This window comes from Nipponia nippon, unplaced genomic scaffold (genome assembly GCF_047370975.1).
Source record: "Nipponia nippon isolate SJK-2023a ecotype South Korea unplaced genomic scaffold, ASM4737097v1 scaffold_3, whole genome shotgun sequence".
NCBI lineage: Eukaryota > Metazoa > Chordata > Aves > Pelecaniformes > Threskiornithidae > Nipponia > Nipponia nippon.
The window spans coordinates 38,270,655-38,294,733 of NW_028262347.1; the positions used below are offsets into that span (position 1 = coordinate 38,270,655).

At 40.7% G+C, this 24,079-nt stretch overlaps 1 protein-coding gene across 2 annotated transcripts in view; it reads left to right on the forward strand.

The window, feature by feature from the left end:
• The window catches only part of MSRB3 (methionine sulfoxide reductase B3), an 87,023-nt gene that overhangs the window by 19,601 nt on the left and 43,343 nt on the right, over positions 1–24,079 (forward strand). The window contains exons 2-5 of one of the 2 annotated variants that reach the window (XM_087764057.1): positions 27–153; positions 6,128–6,259; positions 13,844–13,952; positions 15,768–15,845. In XM_087764057.1, the coding sequence (XP_087620183.1) occupies positions 78–153; positions 6,128–6,259; positions 13,844–13,952; positions 15,768–15,845 (395 nt within the window). In that variant the 5' untranslated portion in view covers positions 27–77. The remainder of the gene's footprint in view (positions 1–26; positions 154–6,127; positions 6,260–13,843; positions 13,953–15,767; positions 15,846–24,079) is intronic. The other variant, XM_087764056.1, reaches the window with a different exon arrangement.

The following is a 24,079-nucleotide window of genomic DNA, read 5'->3' on the forward strand; positions in this document are numbered from 1 at the left end:
TTTTTTTCTTTTTCTTCCCTACTCAGCTCTTGCCCCTGTTCTTTGCCTCTGGTTTTGTTGGTGAGGATATCACAGTGATGTCTGCATTCAACCTGCTGCATTTGGTGACAAAGAGCCAGCCAGTGGCCCTGCGAGCCTGTGGGCTTCCCTCAGGTTGAATGGGTGCTGCTTGTTGTGTCATGCATAATGAAGGCCCTTTTAGGAACGGGTGTCTCTGCTGCAGGAAACAATGTGCTATGGGTTGCTCTGGTTTGTTTAAATTTTCCTTTGAAACCAAAGTTTGTTTGCTTTTTTTTTTTTTGGAAAAGTCACTGGCTTGAGTGAGGGTTTTCATATACGAGATTTTAGGATGCTTGGAAATGCTGTTGGACTTCCTTGTCCAACATACTCTCTCTTAAATTTTATATTATTTTCCTAATTCTGGCAAAAACAGTGGAATTAAACTGAAAATAATTTATTGAATGCCATTTATAATTTTTTTTAAAAGATGCATAAAAGAATTTAGCATGTTGATTGCTATTAAGTCATAGGACTTAAAAATATTTTCCAAAATCTTTAGCCGTATCCTATAGTCACACCCCATGTGTCCCTTTTCACATTTTTATTATGAATTGAGTATGTTGCACTGACAATTAGGTACAAAAGGCGTGCAGAATTTAAAACTTAATTCTTTCATTCCTCTGACAGCATATTCTTTAGTTACATCACACTAAATAAATAAATGGAAACATGCAATTTAATGCCCAGATGCAGCTGCACTTTTCATGTAAGGTCCAGGTTCTGCTATTAGGTCTGTGAAGGGTGCCGTAAGACCCCATCTTCATGAACTTGTTATATCCTCAAAACCTTGAACCTAAGTATGTTGTGTTTCACTTAAACAGCAACAGTATCTGTAAGGTCTGCATAATAATGTCAGTGTACATGGTTATGTGGGAGAAAATAAAAGCTGCACTGAGCTAATTTTGAATGTTACTAGGAATTCTCTTGACACCCAAATAAAAAAGATACAATCCTGACTGATTAGTATTTGAAGCATCAAAAAAGAACTAGCTTGGGTGTTTGTACTACACTCACAACTGGTTCATAAGGGTGCAAAATGTTACGCGTACTTTTTCCCAGAGCTGGACTTAAGCATATGGAGGTGGTGTTTTAAAGATTTTTTTTCAGTGATAAGACATCGGTTTTCAAGCTGTTGGATTTTTCTAAAGCTGATTACACTTTATTTGAACTAAATCTGAGTCCAATTTTTGCAGCATTTGTGTTCTGTTTTCCCCCACATGTGCGCAAAACTCCCATTAACCTAGATAGGAGCTGCAAACACATATTGAGGAAGAGAGAGAATAGCCCACATTGTGTCAGCCTGACCTTGGTTTCCTGTTATATTTACTGCTGAGCCAGATTTAAAATCCTAAAAATATAGGGTAAGCAAATTTCCTTAGCCCTCATTATGCACCTTTTGATGCACGCTCACGTTGCTTGTGTCTACCTTAACATGGGGGCCCTCACTCTTCTGGCCATTTTGTTCCCACTCTGAAAAGGAGATCTCAAAAGTTGGTCAGCTGGAAACACAGCCCGTGGGAGGTTTTGCTATTGCGTACCTGTTTGCCAAGCGTTATGTTAGCTATTGTGTCAAATCATTTTTCTAGCATAATCTAGTAGTCACATTTTCGAATAAAAAGCTCATAACACTGCTGTTTATTCCTGTCCCTTTGATCCGTAACTGTGCAAACATTAATAGATTGAGCTCCACTGACTGGCTACTTTATAGGGAGAGATATAGAAATATATATATATTTATATATAATAAACCCAAATTCATCTGCTAACAGTGGAATAATATACAATCACATATCTCACATATTTTAAGGGTAATCTAAATTCCCCAGATGCTTATAAATTAATGTAAGCTTGCTTTGCCTTTGGTTTGGTTTTTGTGTGTGGTGTACTGAGGGGGTTGCAAGTAAATGGTATAGCATGTATCAAATTAAACATGGGAACAGGATCTAGAGCCAGCATCTGTTTAAATGCCACAATGCACTGTGACTTTAACTTTTGAATATACAGAAAACGCCCCAAGTTCTCATGAATTTTTTATAACATAACACTCTGAGTGAGTACGTTTCCCACCACCCAGTTCTGTGTGAATTGCAGCCCTGCAGCCATACCACCATGCTATGTGCCCACCGAGTCTGGAATGGTGTGGAGTTTGGTCGTCTTCTGGTTGAATGGCAAATTCCATATGGAAGGAGATTTTCTAACCTTCTGGAACCCCTGCCCACTCAGTGTAAGGGAGCAAAGTGCCAGCAGAGCTGTAAATTGGGCTTCTGAATGTGGTTTTAAATTCCATGCAGTTAAATATTTGAAGGACAAGGACTTGAATGAAAGTATCATTTCAATTTCTATGCTTGGAATGGTACCTGTGTCCCTCCTATAAGGAACAAAGTAATACAAAGTAAGGTTTACTTCATATTTAGTATAAAGTCATAGTTGTAGATCAGAAGCAAGTGAAAAACAATTTTTTTTTCCCCCAAAAGTTAAATGAATGAAATAATGCTAAGAAGTATCTTAGACTAGGGGTGACCTTCTGTCTCTTCTTTGAAACACTGTTTTGTAAGCATGCGTGAGTTACGCTGGGTTATTCGTAAGCTGAATTAACAGTTGTACTAGTGAAGTGTTTTTACTTGCTCTTTTTCTATTTGTATATTAGCACCTGGAGCGTGGATCTATTCTTCCAAATTGTATTTTAAAAATATTCTTTTGTCTGAAGTTAGGACTGAATGTTTCAATGTGTGCAAACCTAGTGCACGGTTTGCCCATAACATTTTTTATAGCCGACATGGTACAATCAGAGTATAAGCAGGCACTCCCAGTAGATGGCACTAAGCATATGCTGTTTTGCACGCCTAGCACTATATGAAAAGCTTCCCATTTAGGAGTCGTTCATACATGAAGTACACCCTGACATCTTATGAACATTTCAAGTATTTTAAGAAAAGGGTGAGGATTGGGAAAAATCACATCAATCTGTGCTCGTACACAAACTACATTCACATTGGTTCAAGGTTTCTTCGTTTCCAGTAATGATTACAGCTTAGTTGTGTCTGTTGTGTGATGTAGAAGTGTCGCTCCTTGAGCCTGCTTTATTAGAGTTGAATGCTCTGAATTTCTTTGGAAATGTAGGATGCACTCAGCACCTGCCAGGATTTAGTTCACAGAAATTAAATCTTTAAAAAAAAAAAAAAGAAAACAAAACCACAACAACCCCCCCCAAAAACTTCTAATGTAAAAACTACTTCAGCTGCTTTAGTGCATACCAGCAAGTAACTGATACAAGTAATGATTACGCAGATTCCATGTACATATGTTTTCTGTAGCAGACCACCAAGCTATAAAGTAAAAAGATAGCTTATTTTGCTTTGCTGTGTCTTAATTATTATGGGTTCTCATTTCTTAAAAAAATCCTTTATTTCTTTAACACTTTGAATGTTGTGCTGCTTACATCACATTTTTTGCATGAGATAATTTGGCTTTTCCTCTCCTGTAGATCAGAGAAAATTACGGGTGCTTGTAAAGTTAAGTAAAAGTAATGATGAAGAAATTACAGGGATAGACTTAGTATTTTTTTTCTGTATTAAATAATAAAATCCTAGATAATATTAAATTGTTGTGAAGTGTTTAATTACTAAAATAACTACTAGTAGGAAACCATACTTCTATAGGATTAGATTAAACTACAATGCATCTGTATGAAGATGGTGCTGGGCATATGGTGTAAGTCTTTATTAAGTAAATGTCTATAGTATAGTTTTATTAAACTTTTTTTATTAAACCTTTGTTAATTCCAAGTTTCAGTATAATGTCTTTCTATAACTTTGAAATGAATAGTTAGTGAACAAAAAATTACCGAGTCTCAAAATTGGATCTGTAGCAGTAATCTGTTAACATAAAGGATTACTTTTAGGAGCAGATCTTGCAAACAGTTACATACATGAGTTATTCGTATGCATTTGTCCCTCTGAACTCTCAAACTGCTCATGTCAGTGAAATTATCTGTGTGCGTACTGTTTGCCAGATCTGGCTTTAACAATGAAAAGTCTAGAAAAGACCTTAGTCTCACGTGTTCAAAGTACGGTAGCTGCTATCAGACTTTGTGTGACTGAAGTATGTCTAAACGTTTCATATCGTATGTTTCTATGTGCAGAGATATAATTTCCATAATGTATGTTTTAACTTTCCCATAGCTTTCCGTAACGTGTATCACCAAAGATGTACTGTTACAGATGTCTTTTCACATGGTCTGAAAGAAAATAGAAATAAGACTGATACGTTGTATAGCAACGCCCGCCAGTATGGCTATGGTTAACTGCCTGTCAATGTTTTCATTATAAATCCCTATTTTCTGGGGTTTATATCTTGAACGTAAAAATTTGCTCTGGGTTTAAATATGTCATACAAGGTCTCAGCTGGATGTACTTGTTCCTCAGAACGGGTTGGGGGGCAAAAATAAAAACTCATTTCTATGGAGCTGAATTAAAACAAAAGGCAAATATGAATTCGGAACAAAAATAGATTTTAAAACTTAAAATACAGTCTTACAAATTACCTAGTTCACTACCTCCCAGCAGTTACGAGGAATTTGATAAATGCTTGAAAAGAGTCTTGAACACAAGCATTATGTGAGCACAATAGTAAACAGCATGTGAAGCTATTTCATGTGTCGTTATTATATAAATGTCTGTGTGTATGTCTGCCTCCTAGTCATATGATAGTAGAACGCTGCATTATCATAATTGAGCATAACTTTATCACATTTTTTGAATGGCTTGAAAATGCATTTTAAAAATCACCTTTGTATAGCTGTCTTAATAGGAGTACGTTCAATGTTGTGTTTGCTTAAAAAATTATCCTGTATTGACAAATGTTTATTTTGTACAACAGTATTCAGTCTAGAATATCTTATTTAATACAGCTTAGAATGAAATTTATTTGTAGATATCTCATTGGGAGTAACACTGTTATTGTGCCTGATGCTTGCAAAATTTGGGATCATAAAGAAGACCAGAAAGCCTTTTTTGATGTACCAGTTTTGTTTGCACCCTCGGGTTTGTACCCTGTGTTGCTCCCCTTTTTAGCTCCTCGTTCTGGCGGAGCTTTGCACTCTCCCTCATCTGCTCGATAGACAGAAGGCGCTGGTCCCTGCCTCCTCTGGGCGGAGGCTCCGCAGTGACTCTGTGGCGCTGAGTAGCACAGGGATGATGAGAAGTTTCTTGTGCTCCCAACACCATGCACAGAGCCAGTTCCTTAATGTGTTCCCTGATGGATCTCTTAAGGTCATTTGCTTTCCCTTCCTACTCCCATAAAGGACCCACCACAAACTGTTTCTACCTTTCTTGCAGGAATGTTTTAATTCTGGGAGCTCATAAATTTCCTGCGTTCCATTCCTGTGCCCTCTGCAGCTCAGGCTTACTGCGTTTTCTACTGAAGTTGGGTACGGAAAAGATGAAGTTTCAGCACTAATGGTGTTTCTGTGTTTTAAAGTCTCCCATGAAAAGCTACTTTTTTAGTTATTGGACTGTCTGCTTGTAACAGGAGGTCTGAGAAGTCCTTTAAGAACTGCCTTCACTTTTTTCCCTTCAATTAAAAGCAACCCCTGGCTTTGTCCTTTCTCTGAGGAGTACATGATGAAGTACACGTCTTCTTCACAGGGAAGAATGTGATGTAAAGGAGAGATGGCAGCACACAAAAAGGAAGGAGATTTTGGAAGGATATTGCTCAGCTGAGGGAGGGCAAGCAAGAAAAGGTGCAGGATGGGAATGTGAACCCTAAAGTCAGTAAGAGTATGTTGGGAAGTGATGGAGGAGATGATTCAGGGGGTCACTTAGGGGATGTGCGAGCTTGGAATTTGGTGGTACATTGAATGGCTCTAGAGTGTGGACTGGGAGTCAGGCACCAGAGACATGAACATTCCCGTAACTTAGATGTTATGTTAACTACAGGTTGCTACAGCACAGATCATGATTTGAGGGGAAACGAGTAGAGAGAATTGTGTCCCACAGATGGCTAAGAAGCAGAACGTGTTTGTTCTTAGTTACAAGCTAAACGTGTCTCATCTCGTGATTTCCTTCAGAAGGAGCTGTGTTGGGAAAGGGCGCCTGGCGGGGGTATGCAGGTGCCCCCTGCTCCAGCTGGAGGAGAGGTTCTCGTGGGACGGTAGCTGCTGGCAGCCCGGGTTCGGCGCTGGCAGCTTTGTGCACCGCAGGTAAGAACTCCCGGCTCAATGCTCTGGCCCAGGTCAAGTTGTCCCAAGGAGAGCAGAGCAGGGAAGGGCTCGACTGAGTCCTCTTAAAGCCCTTTTATAGGGCTTGACCCCATCTTCCTGACCCATAAAGCTTGGCTGAATTTTACAGAACCATAGGGAAGTCTGGAAGGCCCACTAGGGAAAGAAGTTGGCAGTTACTAACCTTTTTGGCTGTTTCCCTACCTTTAGTCCTGAAGCAGGTTGAGAGGGGAGGGGGCTACAGTGTTTTCCGTGGTGGCCATAGCAGAGCAACAGCTGGAGCACAGCGTATTCCAGCTGTTCTGTGCTCGTGCTGGATATGTCCCTCAGTGCTTGGAGATGTGGGATGAAAGGCCATGGAGCAGGCTGTGCCTGCTTGCATCTTTGCTAAAAGGGTTCCTGCACAGTTGGAGACAGACTGAGTTTTGCAGGGGGTTAGATCTGGGCTGTTGTGGGGAATTGGAGGAGAAGAAAGACCTCCCCGCGCCCCGTTCCTTTCCTCCACCCCCATCCCAAGTATAGATTGCGGCACCTTGGTTCTTGAAATGCAGTGCTCATTTCACAGGCCACACATCACTATTGTGGAGGAAGCAGCAGGAGGATTTAGCAACAGCCTGAACGCTACAATAAGCTACACACCACTGCGGTAACTGCTGGCAAATGCTGACTTTTTAATTGTTTCCGCTGCAGGGTTAAACCTTTATTAAAGCCGTGTGAATAAACTTATTTTGATGGCTTACTGAAATATTTTAAATGCAAAAGGTAGCATAAAGCACTCTTATTAAATTCAGCTTAATTCTGCTGTTAATAAAATGCCTTTCCATATGTTGTGCACTCCTTTATTGATTCTGACAGAAATCTACTGACCAGATAACAGAGTGCTCAGTGTCTCTGCCTTTCTTGTTTTTAATTTAAACAAATGTAGTGCCTGTGAGAGGTGCTAGGATCATATCAACAAAACAAAAGTCTCTTTATCTGTTAGGGGAGAGAGGAAGAGAAATCCATCATTATAAATGTTCCCTCCTCTGCTGCTCTACCAATAGATCTTGATCTTGTCTTGCCTGGTTTGCATCCAAGAGTAAGGCAAATAGGTCAGCTGCCCCGTGCACTCTGTCTTTGGCCATCTCAGCAGAAAGGCTAACAAAAGTGGCAGTTTATAACGTAATGAGCTTTTGCTCCACTTAACTGAAGGTGCTTCTATTCACCAGCCTCTGCTAAGCAGCCACATGCTCCCATCCCTATAGTACCGGCGAAGATGACAGCTCAAAAAGCCCCAGGGGAGGCTGCCTTCACCTCCACTGCCCAGCACAGGGTGGTGGTGGAGTCCTCAGTGGTTACAATTTGGAGAGGTTGTGAGACCAAGATTGTGGCTGGTAGTGACATTTATTTCATTAACGTGAGATAAGGAAGTCAAGTAGACATCCCTGGAGAGGACAAATGGAGCTGCTTTTCTCTCCCCCTTCCCCGCTCTGCAAAATAATTTTTTGTTACATGGTTTTTACCTGGGTGGGGAGTGGAGGCAGCTTCAGATTTCTTTTCCAGGGAATGTCTCTTTGGCTCGCCTGGCTACCTCAGCCACATAACCTGCCGCAAAGATGCTCGCAGACCTGAGGAAACAACCAGGCAGCTTCCCTTCCCATAGATGCTGCCTATACTGGGACCACTGGGGTTCCAGTACTATTTTCTTTGGAAGGAAAACGAGTACACAGAGGAGATGCATTAGTTGGGAGTTTGGAGTCATTTTTTTTAGTGCTTGAGAAATTTGTTGGCATACATGGGAGAGCTCTGATGGTGACTCAAAATACATACATTTATATAAAACACAAGCCGTGTAGATGACCAGGTGGAAAAAATAAATGTGATGGGTCTGTTACATGATTGCATGGGAAGCTTGCGAATTTGCAAAGAAGGGGCTTGCCTTTCCCTTGTGGCCATGTGACCCTCCTTGGTGTTAAGTAAATCATTTTTTTTAAATACAGTTAATTTTGGGGTGATGTTCTTTTAAGATAGAACCTGGCATTTGACCCAGATTGTAACTGTTGTCCTGGTACCTGGCTTTTGGATTTTCAACGCACAATATAGTGGCAACGGTCTTCGCCCCATTACTCCTAATGCTTGCATGAAACTGCAAATGGTATTTCAACAGCGGGTGGGAGTTAGTTACCTACAGCAAGAAAGCAAAGGAGCCATCCCTCAGAAGAGAAACACAGATCTGTTTTTCAATGTTTAAAACTTTTATCGGGGTTTTTTAATGGTGAAGTTTGGATTTTACTTAAACTTGACCTCCCAGCATTTCAGAGTTCTTTTGCAGCATCTATCCTAGTCAGCAGCATGCTTAGGTAATTTAAAATGGCTCGTGATGGGATTATAAAAAGATCTATCATGTCAAATACACGTTTTGTAAAATGGTGTTTTCCAACTTACAAGCCAATAGGACTGTTTGCATTGATCTGCATTTTCAAGAGTTGTTCTTTTTTAAACTAGATGAGCAGTTCCTGGCTTGTTTGCAGTGAGAGGATGGCTGCCGCGGCATTCTCCCAAGGCTGCGGACTAGAGGCTGCAGAGAACAGGCTAAACAGAAGTGAAATGGGGAGTTGTGCGTTTGCCTTTTTCTAAGCAGAGAGAGAGGCAAAACTGTAAACAAGAGGCATAAGCTGTGTAAATGAAATTTGGAATAATAAAAACGAGAGATACCACTTTTAATAATACTATTAGAGATAGCATATGTAAGGATATTTATTTAAAGAAATGTATGCAAATATTTTTTAACCTTGCAGGATTCCTCTTAACATCAGTTTGAGGTAATTTACCATCGATGACTAAGGTATGACCCACTCGTGAGGGGACAGGCTTTGGGAAGCAGAGAGATGTATACTTAGAGCCAGATCCTGTAATCTGATGTACATTCGTAGACCCTTATGTAGTTGTCGGAGTTACGCATATTCCCAAGGGTCTGCCCACACAGTCACATTGCAGGATTGGGGATGGGGTGGTATATGAACAATAAAATGTGCTGGAAGGCCCCTAAGAAACTGTTTGGGTATATTAAAAGAAGTAGTACTGAAAACTGGAAGGCCAATTTATTATATGGCTGTGCTCTGCTGGAACATTTGATCTTGCTGTATTTAATTCAGGAAGTCTTAATGGTATGCGCTCAGTGCATGACTGTAATGTCCATTAATGCTAGTGGAACATAAGCATACGTAGAAGGGGGAGAATGTATGCTGTGTCTTCCACGCAGTTGAAATGTCGAGTTCATTTCAGTGATAGGAAGCAACAAAACGTAAAAGAAAAATCATTACAACGGTTCAAAGGACTATTTGAAGAAGGAGAGCCATTAGGCAAAATGCCACCATATTTCAGGGCATGTCAGACACTAATCGCCACCCTCCGGCACGCTGGAGTGGGTGAAGGGCTGAGTGGTGAGGAGTAATGGTCTGCTAACTTGTGTCCGTCTGTCTGGACATATCTCGTCGCTAGTTTTCTTGTGATTGCTTATATGGAAGAAAATGGCACACGCCTGCGTTATGAACCACAGATTTGAAAAGGTCAATTGAAATTGGAATTTTATGTGAGGTGAGATGCTTAATGTCTTCATTATCAGGTCAGCACCTAGAAAATACTTTCTGTTCACTTCATGTGTATAGAGGAGGACTCCAGAGCTGAACTGTGAAATACCTGTCATCTGTGGGTGAACAGTAAATGGCAGTCAGCCTGCACTGCGTTGGTTTTCAGAAAAGCCATTCCTAAGCACAGGAACGCCATGAAGGCTCTGACAGGATTTCTGTTGGTGTTTGTTTCACCCTCCTCAGCTTTTTTTTTATGTTTATGCATTAAGATTTGTGAGCCTGGACTTTTCTTCGCGAAGGCTTCCATCCTGTTGCAGGACCTTAACAGCTTTTAGGGATGCTGTAACAGTTGGCAGGAGGCTGAAGGCAGGCGGCCTCACGTGGAAACGCTGGTGCCTGTTTGGGGAACAGTCGCCTGCGCGCTGCTCTTCTCATGAGCACCGACCCCAAGGAGGGCACCGAGCTGCGCTGATTGGAGAGATTTAATTTGGCCTCCGATCCCACAGCGGAATGTAAAGGGAATTTTGTCTGCCCTTTTAGGCCGGCATTCACCTCTACTAACAGTGGGATCTAACTGGAGTTAGGAACATAGCTGTGCTGGGCTCTTCTAAAAGTCATTGCTGAGAGCATCACCTCTGAAGAACAAGTGAGATCCAATCCAGAGTCCTAATATAGATCTCATGAATCCAGACTCTGTTATCCTCACAGTGTATTTAATTTAGTCTCACCTTTAATGTAATCACACTGATGTTATGCTAGTTGTAAAACTGATGACCTTTTGTCTCTTCTGCCTTGAACTGTATAATTTGTAAATGAACTGTGAGCCTGCCTTTATGCCTGAAACGCCAAAGTAGTTTGTTGCCTGAATGGGAATCCTTTCCACAGCCCATAGCTGGTCTCTTCTTTGGGGAACCAGACTGAGGAAGGTGGTCAGCCTGCACCTTTATTCTCTGTTTTAATAACGAGTTTGATAACAGCTGCATTACTGGTAGCAGCTTCTCTCATATTGGACATATATTTATGTAGCTTTATGTTGTCCACTCCCAAGATACAGGGTGTTGGCTTGAATGTAGCAGACATCTCATATATGCCATAAAGCAAGAGTTAAAAAATGGAAGCTGCCACTCTTGTACTGCAAGTTGAGCACTTTTGTCCCTCTTGCATGTTATTTTTTTCCTAACTGAAGGACAGTATTCCTAGAATCCCATCCAGTAGTTTTTAGGATTCATTGCATTTTATTGAGGCTTGTAGGCTATCCCTGTTTCAGATAATGTATCCTTACATCCTCTGCAGTCTTGCTTTACCTCCCTGGCTCTTCGGCAATATGGAAATAGTGCAATCAATTTACTGAGCTATTTTTTTGTTGCTAGCAGTTAAATAGTAAGTGCAATTAATTGAATAGGGCTGTTCTTGAATGCTGAGGGCTGGACCAAGAGATTTCCTTCATGAGTTGCTGTGCAACTATAGCTTTTTGCTGATGTATACTCCATTAAATTACAAACCTGGAGAGTCCTTTGTCAGGGTAGGTTGCAGTTTACCTCAGTGCAGTTTGGCAAAAATCCCCTGGAGACATAAATACTTGTCTGTATTGTAAAACACACAGTTAATTATTAAAAAGAATGGGGAAAAAAATCTTTTATAACAAGCTCCCTACTTCTGATCTGTGTCGTGGATCAAGTGGCATATAGAAATTTTCTTGTGCATATAGTGAGCCCATTGATTGAAGAACAGTAAATTTCTAAAATAGATGAAAAATTATTCAAGGAGAGTAAAGAGAGAATACTGACCATTCCTTAAAATATTCAGTATTTCCTCTGACTTTTTCCAAAGTGAAGTTATGCTTAGTTTGCCTTTTTTGCAACATGTAAAGAGCAAAGAGAAATTAAAAAAAAAAAAAAAATAGTTGGTAGACATTTTTAAAAGTGAGGAGGTGTTGGTTTGTAAGATTCTTTGCTGCTCTCTAGACTACTTTTTAATACTGAAATTATAGATGAAAGACTGTCTCTCCAACAGTTTCTTTCTGAGCTGCGTAATGCAACATAACAATAGCTATTTATATAATGCATATGCTTCCTTTCCCTGTTGCCTGTACTTTGAAAGACTTATTAGTCCTAGAGCCCTGCACGTTCGGAGAACAAAAACCTCCAACATTTGACATCTTTAAATAAGCAACCAAATGTTACAAAGAACAAACCTCACTTACAGTTAGGAAACAATATTTACATTTAAGGTTGAAAAGCCAGGATGTAGGAAAATTTTGCTAATTTGGAAGGTGACCTTTAAGTGCACCAAAACCAAATAATTTGTAAGCTATGGCACAGGGCACATTCCTGCAAAATTTGTGTGAATGCTGCTTTAGTGGTTCTTGAAAGACAAACAAAGAGACCTGGAATGAAATCTTTATCCCTCTCCCAAATAAGATTGAAGCTAACAAAGGCATACAGCAGCGCTCTTTCAAAGCTTGCCATTAAAACGAAGGCTCTGCAGCACAGCTAATGAGATGGCTCAGAGTGGAAAACAATCTGTTTTTAAGGATGTTTAGATCAAAAGTAATTTCTAATCTATGAAATAAAGTCGCTTTTCAATACCTTTCTTTCACTAGTAAAGCTTTTTATGTTTGCACTATTTACTTCAATCAGATGTTTTCAATTTTACTTTTTTCTTCCTGAAAATACTTCCTAGGGTTAGTCGGTAGTGACCAACAGCATTATTCTTTTTCTCTCTCCCCTATTCACCCACCCCCACACGTTAAAAAAATGAGAAAAGAGGGGGAGGAAGAAAGAAACATCTTTTCTTAAATGATTTGCAAGCATCTGTGCTTTAAGCTACTTTTTATGAACACTCCTTAGTAATGACTCAAGGTAAAAAAGCAGAAAAGCATCCAATGTTAGGAAATTGCAATCCAATACCATGTAATTTAAACCTGCCATTGCCTCTCCTGTACTAAATGACATACAGATGGGTAGCTCTGTTCCCTCTACTTTGGGAACACAATTGGTCTTTTTATGAGTGTATATACATTACTAGCAAAAACTATTTTTGTTGGGACTGTTTATTTCTAATTGTACCATATTTTAATTACTGTCATAATTAGAGTGCTTTTTCCCTGCCGTATTTTGTCAGCTAATTTTTGCAAGCAATTGTCAAAGTTCTTTGAATATTTGGGAATTTGTGTTACTACTTTGGGAGTTTTCATTCTCAAAAGCAACCTTGTTGTTATTTTTTCTTTCCTGATGTGATGTGAAATTTTGCACTATACAAATGTTTTTTTACAGTAATCCTTCTGTCTGAACTAAGCAAAGCGTAAGACGAGATTTTCAAAGGAGGGTAATTTCAATAGCAACCCTAATTTTTACGACAAGTTTATTGTTGAACCTTGTACAGCTTTGTGCATAAAGAAATTACTTGCTCCTCAGGGCTCCTATTCTAGTGCTTCAACAGTGAAAAAATACAATGGTTAATGTCATAAAGTAAAAGGATGAGGATGCGACTAGAAGTTAAATCAACCTTATTGGAATTCTAAAGATTTAGAATTGTTTTTCAGCTACTTTAAAGGGTACTGAAATTGTTGGATGTTGTGGCTGAACATCATATGCCCATTACCGTAAGTCTCCAATATAGATGTCTTGTAAAGAATGTTTTAGCTGTAGTTGTGTTTTTTGCAGATTTTTTTTTTTTTTAACGATGGGAAAAAATGTTACTTTCTTGTGAATGATTGTGTGCGCAACAGTTTAGTGTATAACACACTAAAGGGCTTTGGCTGTAGTACATTGTCACTGCTCCAGTGGAATCACCTGGCTCTCACGCAAAATTCTTTTTTAAACTTGGATTTGAAGAAATAATCAGCTGCAGTTCAGCTGAGCCATTCTTCGTGCATTAGGGACCGGTCTGGTCATTGACAAGTGAATGCAGAAGCTATGCTGTGGCTGTCTGCCAAAGCAATTATTCAGGATTTAAGCTAAAAAGGCTCCTTCTCCCATATCCTCTCCCTTTGCAGGGTCATGTAGGGATAAAAAGGACTGTAAGGTGGTCTTTTCCCAGGAGGAGCTGAGGAAGCGGCTGACACCCTTGCAGTACCATGTCACTCAGGAGAAGGGGACTGAAAGGTAAGGCAGGACGAAGGGAACGCAGTCCTCAAAACACAGGCATCTTTCTTTTCTCCCTCTCCTCTTACTGGTGCTTCCTCACCTTCCCCACCAAGTTGTTGTTTTTTTTTTTTTCCCCCAGGATTTCTGCACTTGTTTACTAACCCCTACAAATTAACACCACTGCAATGACAAGCATCTGCAGCACGGGGGCCAAGGCCACGGGTCTTGTGTGACTTTTTCTTTTAATGAACACTGCATGTCTTATAAAGTCACCGAGCTCATGTTTAGAGTCTGTTTTTAGTTTACTACAAAATGTGTGGAAGTAATAGCGGTTTAGGTACACTTTTTTTGGAAGACATCGCAGTAAGCAGAACCACGAGGGAAATGGCCCCGTGCCAGGAGGCTGGAGTTTTGAAGGTGGCCATTGTAAGTATAGACGTTTTGGCTGCAGAAAGAAGGTAGCATAATTTAGTTCTTTTCCACCCCACTCCAATTTCTTTTTGAAGCACATGTGGAGAAGGTATTTATTGGCTCATTTGTGGTTGGAATGTCAAAAATTTTCAATAACTGCCCTCACATGGCTTTAGTCGCTGGAAGCCAGCCCCGAGTCCTGGAGGGAAAAAAAAAAAAAAAAGGACTCGCTTCCAAGACTGTTTTTAGTGAATAAAGTCTCTCTCTCAGCTGATTCCAGCATGAGGGTAACTTGCCAAGGCCTAGCCATTTTTTGTTGTCTAATTTATACCACTGAGCTTGGCATACGGCCCTGGCTTTACCTCTGCTCCAAACGTACTAATGATGTAACTGCTTGTTTTCATTCATGACCTGAAAGGGCTCCCCACCGCACGTGGGGTCCCGGTTAATCGGCAGCACTCTTCCTGACAGTGCGTACTGGTGGCTGGATTTGCGGAGGGGGGACGGTCCCCCTCTCCGCCCCGGCCCCCTTCGTCCTCCCGCAGCCCCGGAGGGGCAGGGGGACGCTGGCCTCTGCCGGGAGGCCTGCCTTCCCCCCCGGCCCTCCTCGCTCTTGTGTACGGGACCAACAACGTGATTTAATGCACACAAACAATCGGAGATTAGGTCATTCTTAAAAATCCTGTTTATAAAAAAACATTGGACCTCATAAAAAGGGTGAAAGGATAATAAAAACAAGCTGCCGAGCACATAGGCTTTTTGTTGGGCTAGCGCAGCTGATTCGTATTAGATGAATGACCTCCTAGCCTTTTAGATTGTTAACTTAGAAAAATATTCCCTTAAAGCTGTAATACTGCTTTTCAACTAAAAATATAAGGCGCACACAGCTTGAAATCGTGGACCAATTATTTCATTTTCAGCTACACTGCCTCTGTCGCCCCGGCAGCCCATCGCGGCCTGACCCAGCACCAGGGCTGCACAGCTCCCCGGCGGCGGGCACCCCGGCGCTTCGCACCCCCGCCGCAGCAATGCACCCACCACGTTTCCTAAAGACAGACCTAGAGAAGGGCGTCAGGTTGAGCTGGGTGTCAGACAACCTCTGTTTACAAAAACTTACATTTCATTTGCCAGATAGGGGGAGATTCCAGTTTTTTCCCTTTTTGTTGTTGTTGTTCTGTCCTTTGAACTGTGGGACAATTTGCTTCCTTTTGCATGATACATAACACCTGAGGCACACTAATGAGGACATTCCCCTTTTCCTGTGCCTGCTTTATTTGCTGCCTTTAATAAAAAACAACTGCCATCTTCTGAATCGTGGGGTTTTTTCTGTGACATTTTTCTAAAGTCTTAGCTAATTTAACAATTAACAAAAAACAAAATTCCTTTACTTATTTTTAAAATGTAGTGTTGTTGTTTTCCCAGTGCCTTTGAGGGGGAGTACACACATCATAAAGCTCAAGGAATATACAAATGTGTTGTTTGTGGGACTCCTTTATTCAAGTGAGTATGCTAAATACAGTTTTGAGATTTCTGTCTCTTAGGTTATGTGCTGTGTTCCCGTGTAATCTTGTGTATATTCCAGTACTTACATAATTGTATAAGATCATTTAAATCATTCAAATTGACAAAGGATACATGAGAAGCAATGTAAATAATAATCCTATAGTAAAATTAGTCTTACAGTAAAGATTAAAAATTTTAGTAAATAAATATGATAGTAAGATAACATTCTGGTAAAATAGGTAATTGACAGTAAAAGGTAGTAATTCTTTTTTTCCCCTCTTTTTGCTCTTATACAGCCATGCCAACTAATTGTAACACAATCTTTCACTGTACTGATAGATACGAGTTTTGACTGTTGTTAGCATTACTCACGGGTAGCTTTAAGATCTGGATCCTGGGTGGCGATGCTGCATCCATGCTACAGCATTGTATCCGACAATGAAGAAAAAAGTAGATGCTTTTTTAGCATTCAAGCAGTTAAGAAAACAAAACCCAGGAAAATTGCATTACTTATTGAATTTTCATGCATCCCAATTAGCACACATGGAGAGCTGGGTTAGGAACTGAGGCAAGGATTAAGAAAGAAATAATAACTTTCGTGTCTTGCATGAAAAATACTCTTTAGAAGTACTGTGGGAATTACAGCCCTAAATTTGGTGCTAGAAGCAGTGCTGATTGAATTCTCTCAATCACTGCATTGTTCTGCATGGATTCAGTTGTTGTTTATGGTTTTTTTCTTATTTCTGGCTGCTTGTATTCATTCTGCTGAAGAATTTCATTTTTTTGCTTGTTTTTTCCCTCAGTTCACAGTGACTCAGTCTCTCTCACTTGAAGAGGTACCTTTACAGCAGCATGAAACAGGATGGTCAGGATAGCGCTAATAATAGAGAAAATTGGGTCAGTAATAGGTTACAAAGGAAGATAAAATTGATGTAGCTCCAGAATCACCAGATGTGGCAGTGATAGTTGTTCTCAAGAGACTGTCTGTAAAGATGAAAGAAGCACTTCATCTCTATTATGTTTGATTCCTCCTTCCTTATGTTAGGAGGATTACCTGCAGAAACTTCAGTAATAATGTGAATCTTTGAGTTGGAAAGCTGATCGTTACGAACTCAGCCAAGGCAATATTCTCATGTCATGTGTTACTGTGGTGCTTGGCTTGGGGGTACAAAGTGGGGATCTAAAGTCTCCGTTACCTGGTTTTCTACTCTGCCATTTAGACATTCCCCTGCTTACTATAGCTAAATCTTTATGGGGGCAATCCTGGCTCTGTTGAAGTCAATTCAGATTTGGCAAATGAATACAATGGAGCCAGGATTTCACCTTCTACCTTTAAGACTGGCTTCCTTTCTGTCGTCTGCTGGAGAAAGAGGAGGTTTTTTTGTGGGGTGAGATTTGGACAGCAGTAGTTCACATAAATGAATGTGAAGTAGTTTCCAGTTGCTTTCACAATCCATTTAATACGGGAAAAAACTCCAATATGAGACTTACCTGTGATTATCTCAAGTGCGCAGTATGTTTTGGCGTAGTCTTGACTTTTTTGAGTTAATGAGTTGGATTTCTCTCTGTGAAATGAGCTATATGGAAATGTCCCTGTTTTCAGATTCTCTTTGAGACTCCCCATGGGTTTTATGGGAGGAGAGAGAGGGAAAGAGGGAAGTTCTTTTTTATTTTTAATAAATCCCAGGCCAGCAGGCACCTGAAAAAAACACTTTGTTGATTGTGTCTCAAGGCTGCACTGGCCTTAGCCCAATCTCCCCAAAGTCTTTGTGTTGCTTTGTAAGCTCTTGCCACCTCTGGTCTACATGAAATTCAGCCAGTTGTTCTGAAGTGGCTGGCAAGGGTAGGAGCAAATGGAGAGGCCAACAGAGGTCCATCTTCTTTCGTTGACTGACCCCAAAATATCAGTATATAATGTCTTCCTCAACGAGGAAAGATACATTCTTGTATCTTCGTGACTGCTTCAGCCCAGACAGCTAAAAAAGTGAGAAGGTAACATAGATAAGAGAATGCAAAATGTATGCTATTTACTAAATTTTCGCCACAGAGTGTAAATCACCGAAGTATTTTCTCAGGAGTAAGGTGGTAGTACAATACAAAGAAAGTCCATTGCCCCATTTAATATGCAAGCTGGGTTTTTTCTTTTTTGTTTGTTTTTTTTTTTTAAATTTCCAGATAGTCATCTAAAACTTGCATTTCCATTTGTTTCTCATTGGGTGTCCGTTATTTTTTTTCTTTGTGTCGTTGTAATCTGTAAATATATATATTTGGACTATGGACCTGTCAGTGTAACCAGGAAAGAGACTGGAGCTTCAGCAGTAATATTAACAAACTTCAACTTTTAACATTTCTGATTTACGTTGTTTCATTACCATGTGACACACAAGGTCAGGGAACACATGAATTTTACACTCCAGATGAAAGACCTGGGTTTTGGTACGTCTTTAAAACAGAGCTCTGTCTCTATCACAGGAAAGATAAAAGAAACAATTAGGAATTTAACATCTCTTCATCTACCTACTTGTACTAGTGTTATGAGAAACCTCCCAAGCTTTATGGAGAACATGCTTTAACTTTTTCCACAATCAAAGGTGCCTCACACATAAAATCCATAATCATGCCGTTGAATCTAATTATTCCATCTCTGAACCTTCACGCCAGACAGTCTCCTACATCCCAGTACAGCTGCCTGAAGAAAGCAATAAATGAGAGAGACAATAAACTAATCTCAAGGACCTCCTTTTTCTGCAAGCCAGCCCTTATGTGGTTTTGCGTTACACTTAGTCCAATCTAGCTGCAGGCTTATGCTAAAAGAAGCAGCCCATCTCCCCTCACCCTTCTCTAGGGTGTTTTTTCATAGCTTCCCCTTCACTGGTCCTCACCTGGTGTGGCTGGAGCATGTCTTGATGCAGCACATTGACCTGATAGAAGACTAATCAGCCAAAGGAAAAAACCCTCATGCTTATCAGCTATACCTGCTCGTGTTAATTCTTTGTGAGCCATGTTCATCATGGCTGGACAGCCTCTGCGGCAAGGTTGTGCGTTTCTGTATCAGTTCACAGACTGCCACCTACGCCACTTGAATCTTCAGTGTTTTCTAAGGGTCAAGTGTATTTGCAAGATTGCACCTACTTTAATTTTTCAAGGCATTTTCTCGTACACTACGCAAAAATACCATTCTGTCCACAGCCATGGCAAGAGGAGGTTGGAGTGAACCTGAGTGGAATCGGTGACTCGTGCTATTGCCATAGGAAAGGAGCTATTCCATATTTAATAAACCACGGTCATGTCCTTTACCATATGCAGAACTGTGTGAGAAAGGTGTGGTATAGATGGGAAGTGGGAAGCCTGGGAGAATGATTTCCTTTAAAAAAAAGAAATATTATTGTTGTGTCAGTTTCCAGTTTTTAGAGCCAAGGAATGAATTGCCAAGGCTTCATAAATCACCCACTGCTGCCTTTATTGCTTCCTGGAAGGAATTCTTGGTAATGGTGTTGGCTCTTCTGAACATGCGCTAGGAGAAATAGCAACACCCTTATTCATGTCATGTTTTCATTTGATTTTCGTTGAACTGTGTCAGGTCTTCTCAACATCTCTCAGACATCCAAAAGCAAATAATGAGAAAAGGAAATCGTGGCTGGGCAACATTGCAGTGCCATTAGTATTGTACCACTCTCATCTTCACAACACAAGGGACAATTTCAGTCAGGAGGCTGGATCTATAGAAGAATTTTCTTGCCCCAGTGCTGAGTGCTTAATTAATGACCTTTAAGCTTTCTTAATAGTCTTTACATCCTTTGAGCAGGCCACATGACAATTCAGCACTGGCTGGCTGGCTAGGATAGAGCCCATATGAAGTAACTGCTGTAGCATCTCTCATAAGATCTAATAGAACTACTTGAGCAACTTCATCTGCCCTGACTGACTTAGTTTTCTCACAAAACTTGTAGTTTTCTGTGTCAAAACCAACAGCTTCTCTTTTAATAAAATTTGTTTGGAGTAAGTTAGCTCTTGCCAGTGTAGGAATTGGTCAGCAGGCAGTATTACCAAACAGTTCTCATCCAAACTCAGATTTTTAATAGGTCTTGTGTAGCTCCAAGAAGCTTGAGGATCTTAAAACTTGCAAGAACTTCTGCAGTTTTTTGTCCCCTAGAAAAGGCTGGTGGAGTTAAAAATCAGTAAAGTTGTTCTCACTGAGAATTGATTTCCTTTTGCTTTATCAGTTTTTGGTTGAAACCAGCCTCTGTTGCGAGTCTGCTGCATCGCTGCTGGATGACAAATTGTTATGCACTCCTAATCACCTCACCAAAAATGAAGACAGGAGAGTGCTCGTCTTCCTCAGAGCCATCTAGAATCTGGAGGTTTAATCTAGCTCTGAGGATGACCATCAATATGAATGCCGTATTTACTGCAGTCCCTCTGTGAATACAGCCCATGGCATCTTCCACATCTGAACATACCTGAATGCTGAATCCACATCTAATCCTGCCCGAATACTGAAAACGTGCTAAGCTGCATGCAGCTTATCGGAGCTGTAGCATGGGGCCGTCACTGGAGCTTGACCTGGCGATTACTAATTTTTGTGGTGGTTTGGGACAGGACTTTGTCCTCTTGGTCCTCACGAGCCCCTCGGAGCAAGAACGGTACAATTCTGCCCTTGGGTGGAGCTGCTGGACGGCTCTCAGGGAAAGGCTCCTTTCACTGGGTGCTTGGCAAGTGTGGCGTAGAGGAGCTGTAGTCATTATAGCAAATGATTCTGCACTCCTGTTCGGCTCATGGGTAGTTTTTAATATCCTCTTAACTGGCAGCTTCTTGGCTGGCGCTGAATGTTCGTTTCACTACCCTCATATAAGCAATGAAGTCTGGAAAGATTTTTATGTTACGGATTAGGAGAGCAGGAGCGAGTTTGGAAAACAAAAAACACTTCATCTCATTTTTTTCCTTGATCCACAAGCCACCTGGTCTTGTTTTTTCAGTAGATCAGCTCTATTGTACTGAGCTGGTTGCTGCCCACAAGTGTAGTAAGGCACTGTCTGAATTACTGCAGGCCAAGGTCACTGGCTGCGCAAGGAGCCCGTCGGATGAGGCTGCCAGCTACAAGCCAATACAACAGCAAACCTGAGGTTGCCTTTTGCTTGTGTTCTCCGGGTAATACCATCTCCAGCAGTGAAAACAAGTACAGGAATATGGGGGATCTCACCCCCAGTTTGCTAGGCAGAGAACATTTCAACAAGTATCCTTTCCAAAAGGCAAATATTGATGTAGATTTCCTAGGAGAAATGCGTTAGGATTCAAAAAAGAAGGAAAAGGGGACTTGAAACGTAACATCTGAAATATTTCACCGTCTCATTGAGACAAGCCTGTGAAATTGTTTTCATTTGCTTACTGCTGAGCATGGCTGAATTGCAAATCCTTGTTGAAGGTACTTAGAAATAAGAGGAAATAAATGCAAAGATTTCCATAATCCTAGAGATATGTATAGATAACTTCCACCAATTTTACTAAGAATTTCATTGATATTTTCACTGTAAAATGTTAATGGATTCTTTGTAAACTTTTAAGTCTGATATGGAATTTCCCCTGTGTGAAATTCACACTGCTTTGTATTGACTGTTCATCAGTCACCCTGCTTGGAAGCACTAATTTTCAGGTAGTCTTAACCTACCTTATGCTTTACTATGTGTATGTATGTACCTGAAGTAAAAATCAGGTAGGGAGGATTGTTATGGATTATGACTGCAGAAGCTGTAGTTTTCTATATTTATCTGTTTATAACTCTCACATTAAAATAAACTCTGGACAGAACTCACCCAGAGACTACTCATCGACTAACGTGATGTTAAAATGCTCTTTTTGAATTTGGCTTTTCATCAATATGCAGAACAGAAATTGTCCCAGCATCCATCAACAGTGACTCAGTCTTTTTTCTGTAGTCTAGGACAGCAAGATTAAAAATATATCTTTAACCAGGCTTCTAAGGAAGTAAGGCTTACAGCATCATGCTGTCTGTGTGTCAATCCTTTCCTAATAGTAAAACTGTATCATTTAATCTACTTGCCAATTTCAGCCAAATTTGGCAGGGGAGTAAGCTATTAAACCTCAAAGATATTAAGTTCTTAAAACTTTCATGAAATCGGGAGAGAGATCACATTCAAGCCCTCTCTGAGGGGAGACCTGAACAAGAGTTCAACTATATTATTAGATTATAGCAGATAATATTATTGTAAATAATATATATATTATTGTATTATAACGGAGAATCCACATGAGGGTGGAAGAGAGAGAGGCATTATGAATATCCAGCTCTGGGAAGTACCTGTGAGTAGCTTTGTCGCCTTAGACACAACAGGATCTGTCCCCTGGCCACAACACAGCAGCAAGGCCAGCTTTGCTCCTTCTGCTGCTCGAGGAACTACTTGGTTCTGAACACTCAGGGGCTTCTCAAATTCCCTGATGGTGTGGGTCTCATAAATTCCTAGATAGTTACATCAGGTATTAATTTTTACATTGGAATACTGCTGCGTTTTTCTTTCTGGAAGCTTGCCTTGTTATTTGGCGCTTGGGCTCATGAGTGAGATCAGTGACTGCTTCCAAGTAACGGTTTGCGTTTTCAGAAGGGCTGTGTCCATACTAGTAAATAAAATGGACGCAAGCCTCTTCTCTGGCCCTAAAGGCAAGTGACAAGACATGGCTTGTGTTTGTTAGCCTAAATTCCTCTCTGAAACAGTGTGGCCTGGTTCATCCTGTTTGTGAGGAATGGTCCGTAGCCTGAGCCTCCCCTGCAGCTTGCCTCGGTCCTGTCTGGGAGAGTGCTAGTTCACATGAACATGATCTGGGCCAACGCAGTGTCCAGGGACATGTTCACAACGGAGCGTTTCTGTCCTGGCCGCCTTTTTAGCTTGCTAGCAGTGCTGTAGCCAAGAACGCTGACGCTCCAACTTGGTATTTTCTGTACTATTGGGGGCAAACAGGAAAGAGAGAGGAATGATTTTATTCTGCTCAGTCACCTGGGCCAGGACATTGTTTAGCTTGGATTGTATCATCAGGAGCGTGCTAGATCCTTGTCTCTTCAGCAAATTGCCTATGCCAATATGGAATAAAGTTCTTTCTTTGAAAATGAAGATGTACCGAAGCCGGAGCTATCATCTTTATGACTGCAACAGATCTTTATTCAATCAAAGTCCTTTTCAGAGGGGAGTAGCATTTTGAACGTCTGCCCCTACCAATGTTGTGTTTAGCATCCTTGAAGCAAAACCTTGCAAAGGAACAACTTGGTATAAACTGCTAATGCAAAGGTGTAAGAAAGCCAAGAGGAGTCAATGTCTCCTTCAATGTTGAAATGAAAGGATCAGAACTGCAGAGGTTTCATCAGGTGCTTTCTGAGAGAGCTGTGGGGCTTTCAAAGGCTGTTCCCAACGATGGGCTTCAACAAAACGTGAATAAACCTGATAAAGACTTCATCAAGGACGGTGAAAGAAAAAGGCAGTTGTAACGCAACAGTTGAGGTTGTGCAGTAAGTCCTCTTTCCCCTCTCCTTGCCAAAAGCCCACTTCACTGGCAAATAGCAGATCTGTGTTAGCTTCAGCTGTAGCGTGTCTGGTCACGCCGTAGTGTGTGGCACTGAACAACTGCACTTCAGTCATACTTTGGAAGGCAGTAGTTGAAAATTCACACTACAGGAACACACAGCGATTATCATTACTCCATTTCTCTCTTTCTCAGTACTTGGCAGTCTGAACATCTGGTTTACGGTGCCTTTTAAAAGGAAAAGGTCAAAATCCTGTGCCTCTTTGCAGTACACATAAAGTGACCATCATATATTATATTGTTTGTGTTTGATTTAATTATTTCTGGAATCTTTAAAAGTATTGTGGCACCTTGTCCTTAGCTAAACCTTTCCAGTAGCTCACTATTTCCTTGCATATTGTGTGTTGGTAGATGAGCTACTTGACATTTGTATTGCCATGTGTTGTGTGTATTTGAGTCATACCATGGCTGGAAATGGAAAGCACTTTATAAATATCCTCTTGCTCTATGCATATGGAGTCCTTTCCAAAGATATTTATGAATGATTCCCTGACTTTCAGAGTACTCCTATGGGGCAAAAGTAGAGAAAATATGCACAAAGCTATTCTCTGTTTGTTGGTTTGGGTTTTTTTCCCCTTCTTGGTGTGATAAATGATAAAAGACAGTTTGTAAAGTCAGTGCCTGGCTCTGTAAGGTGCGTCTTG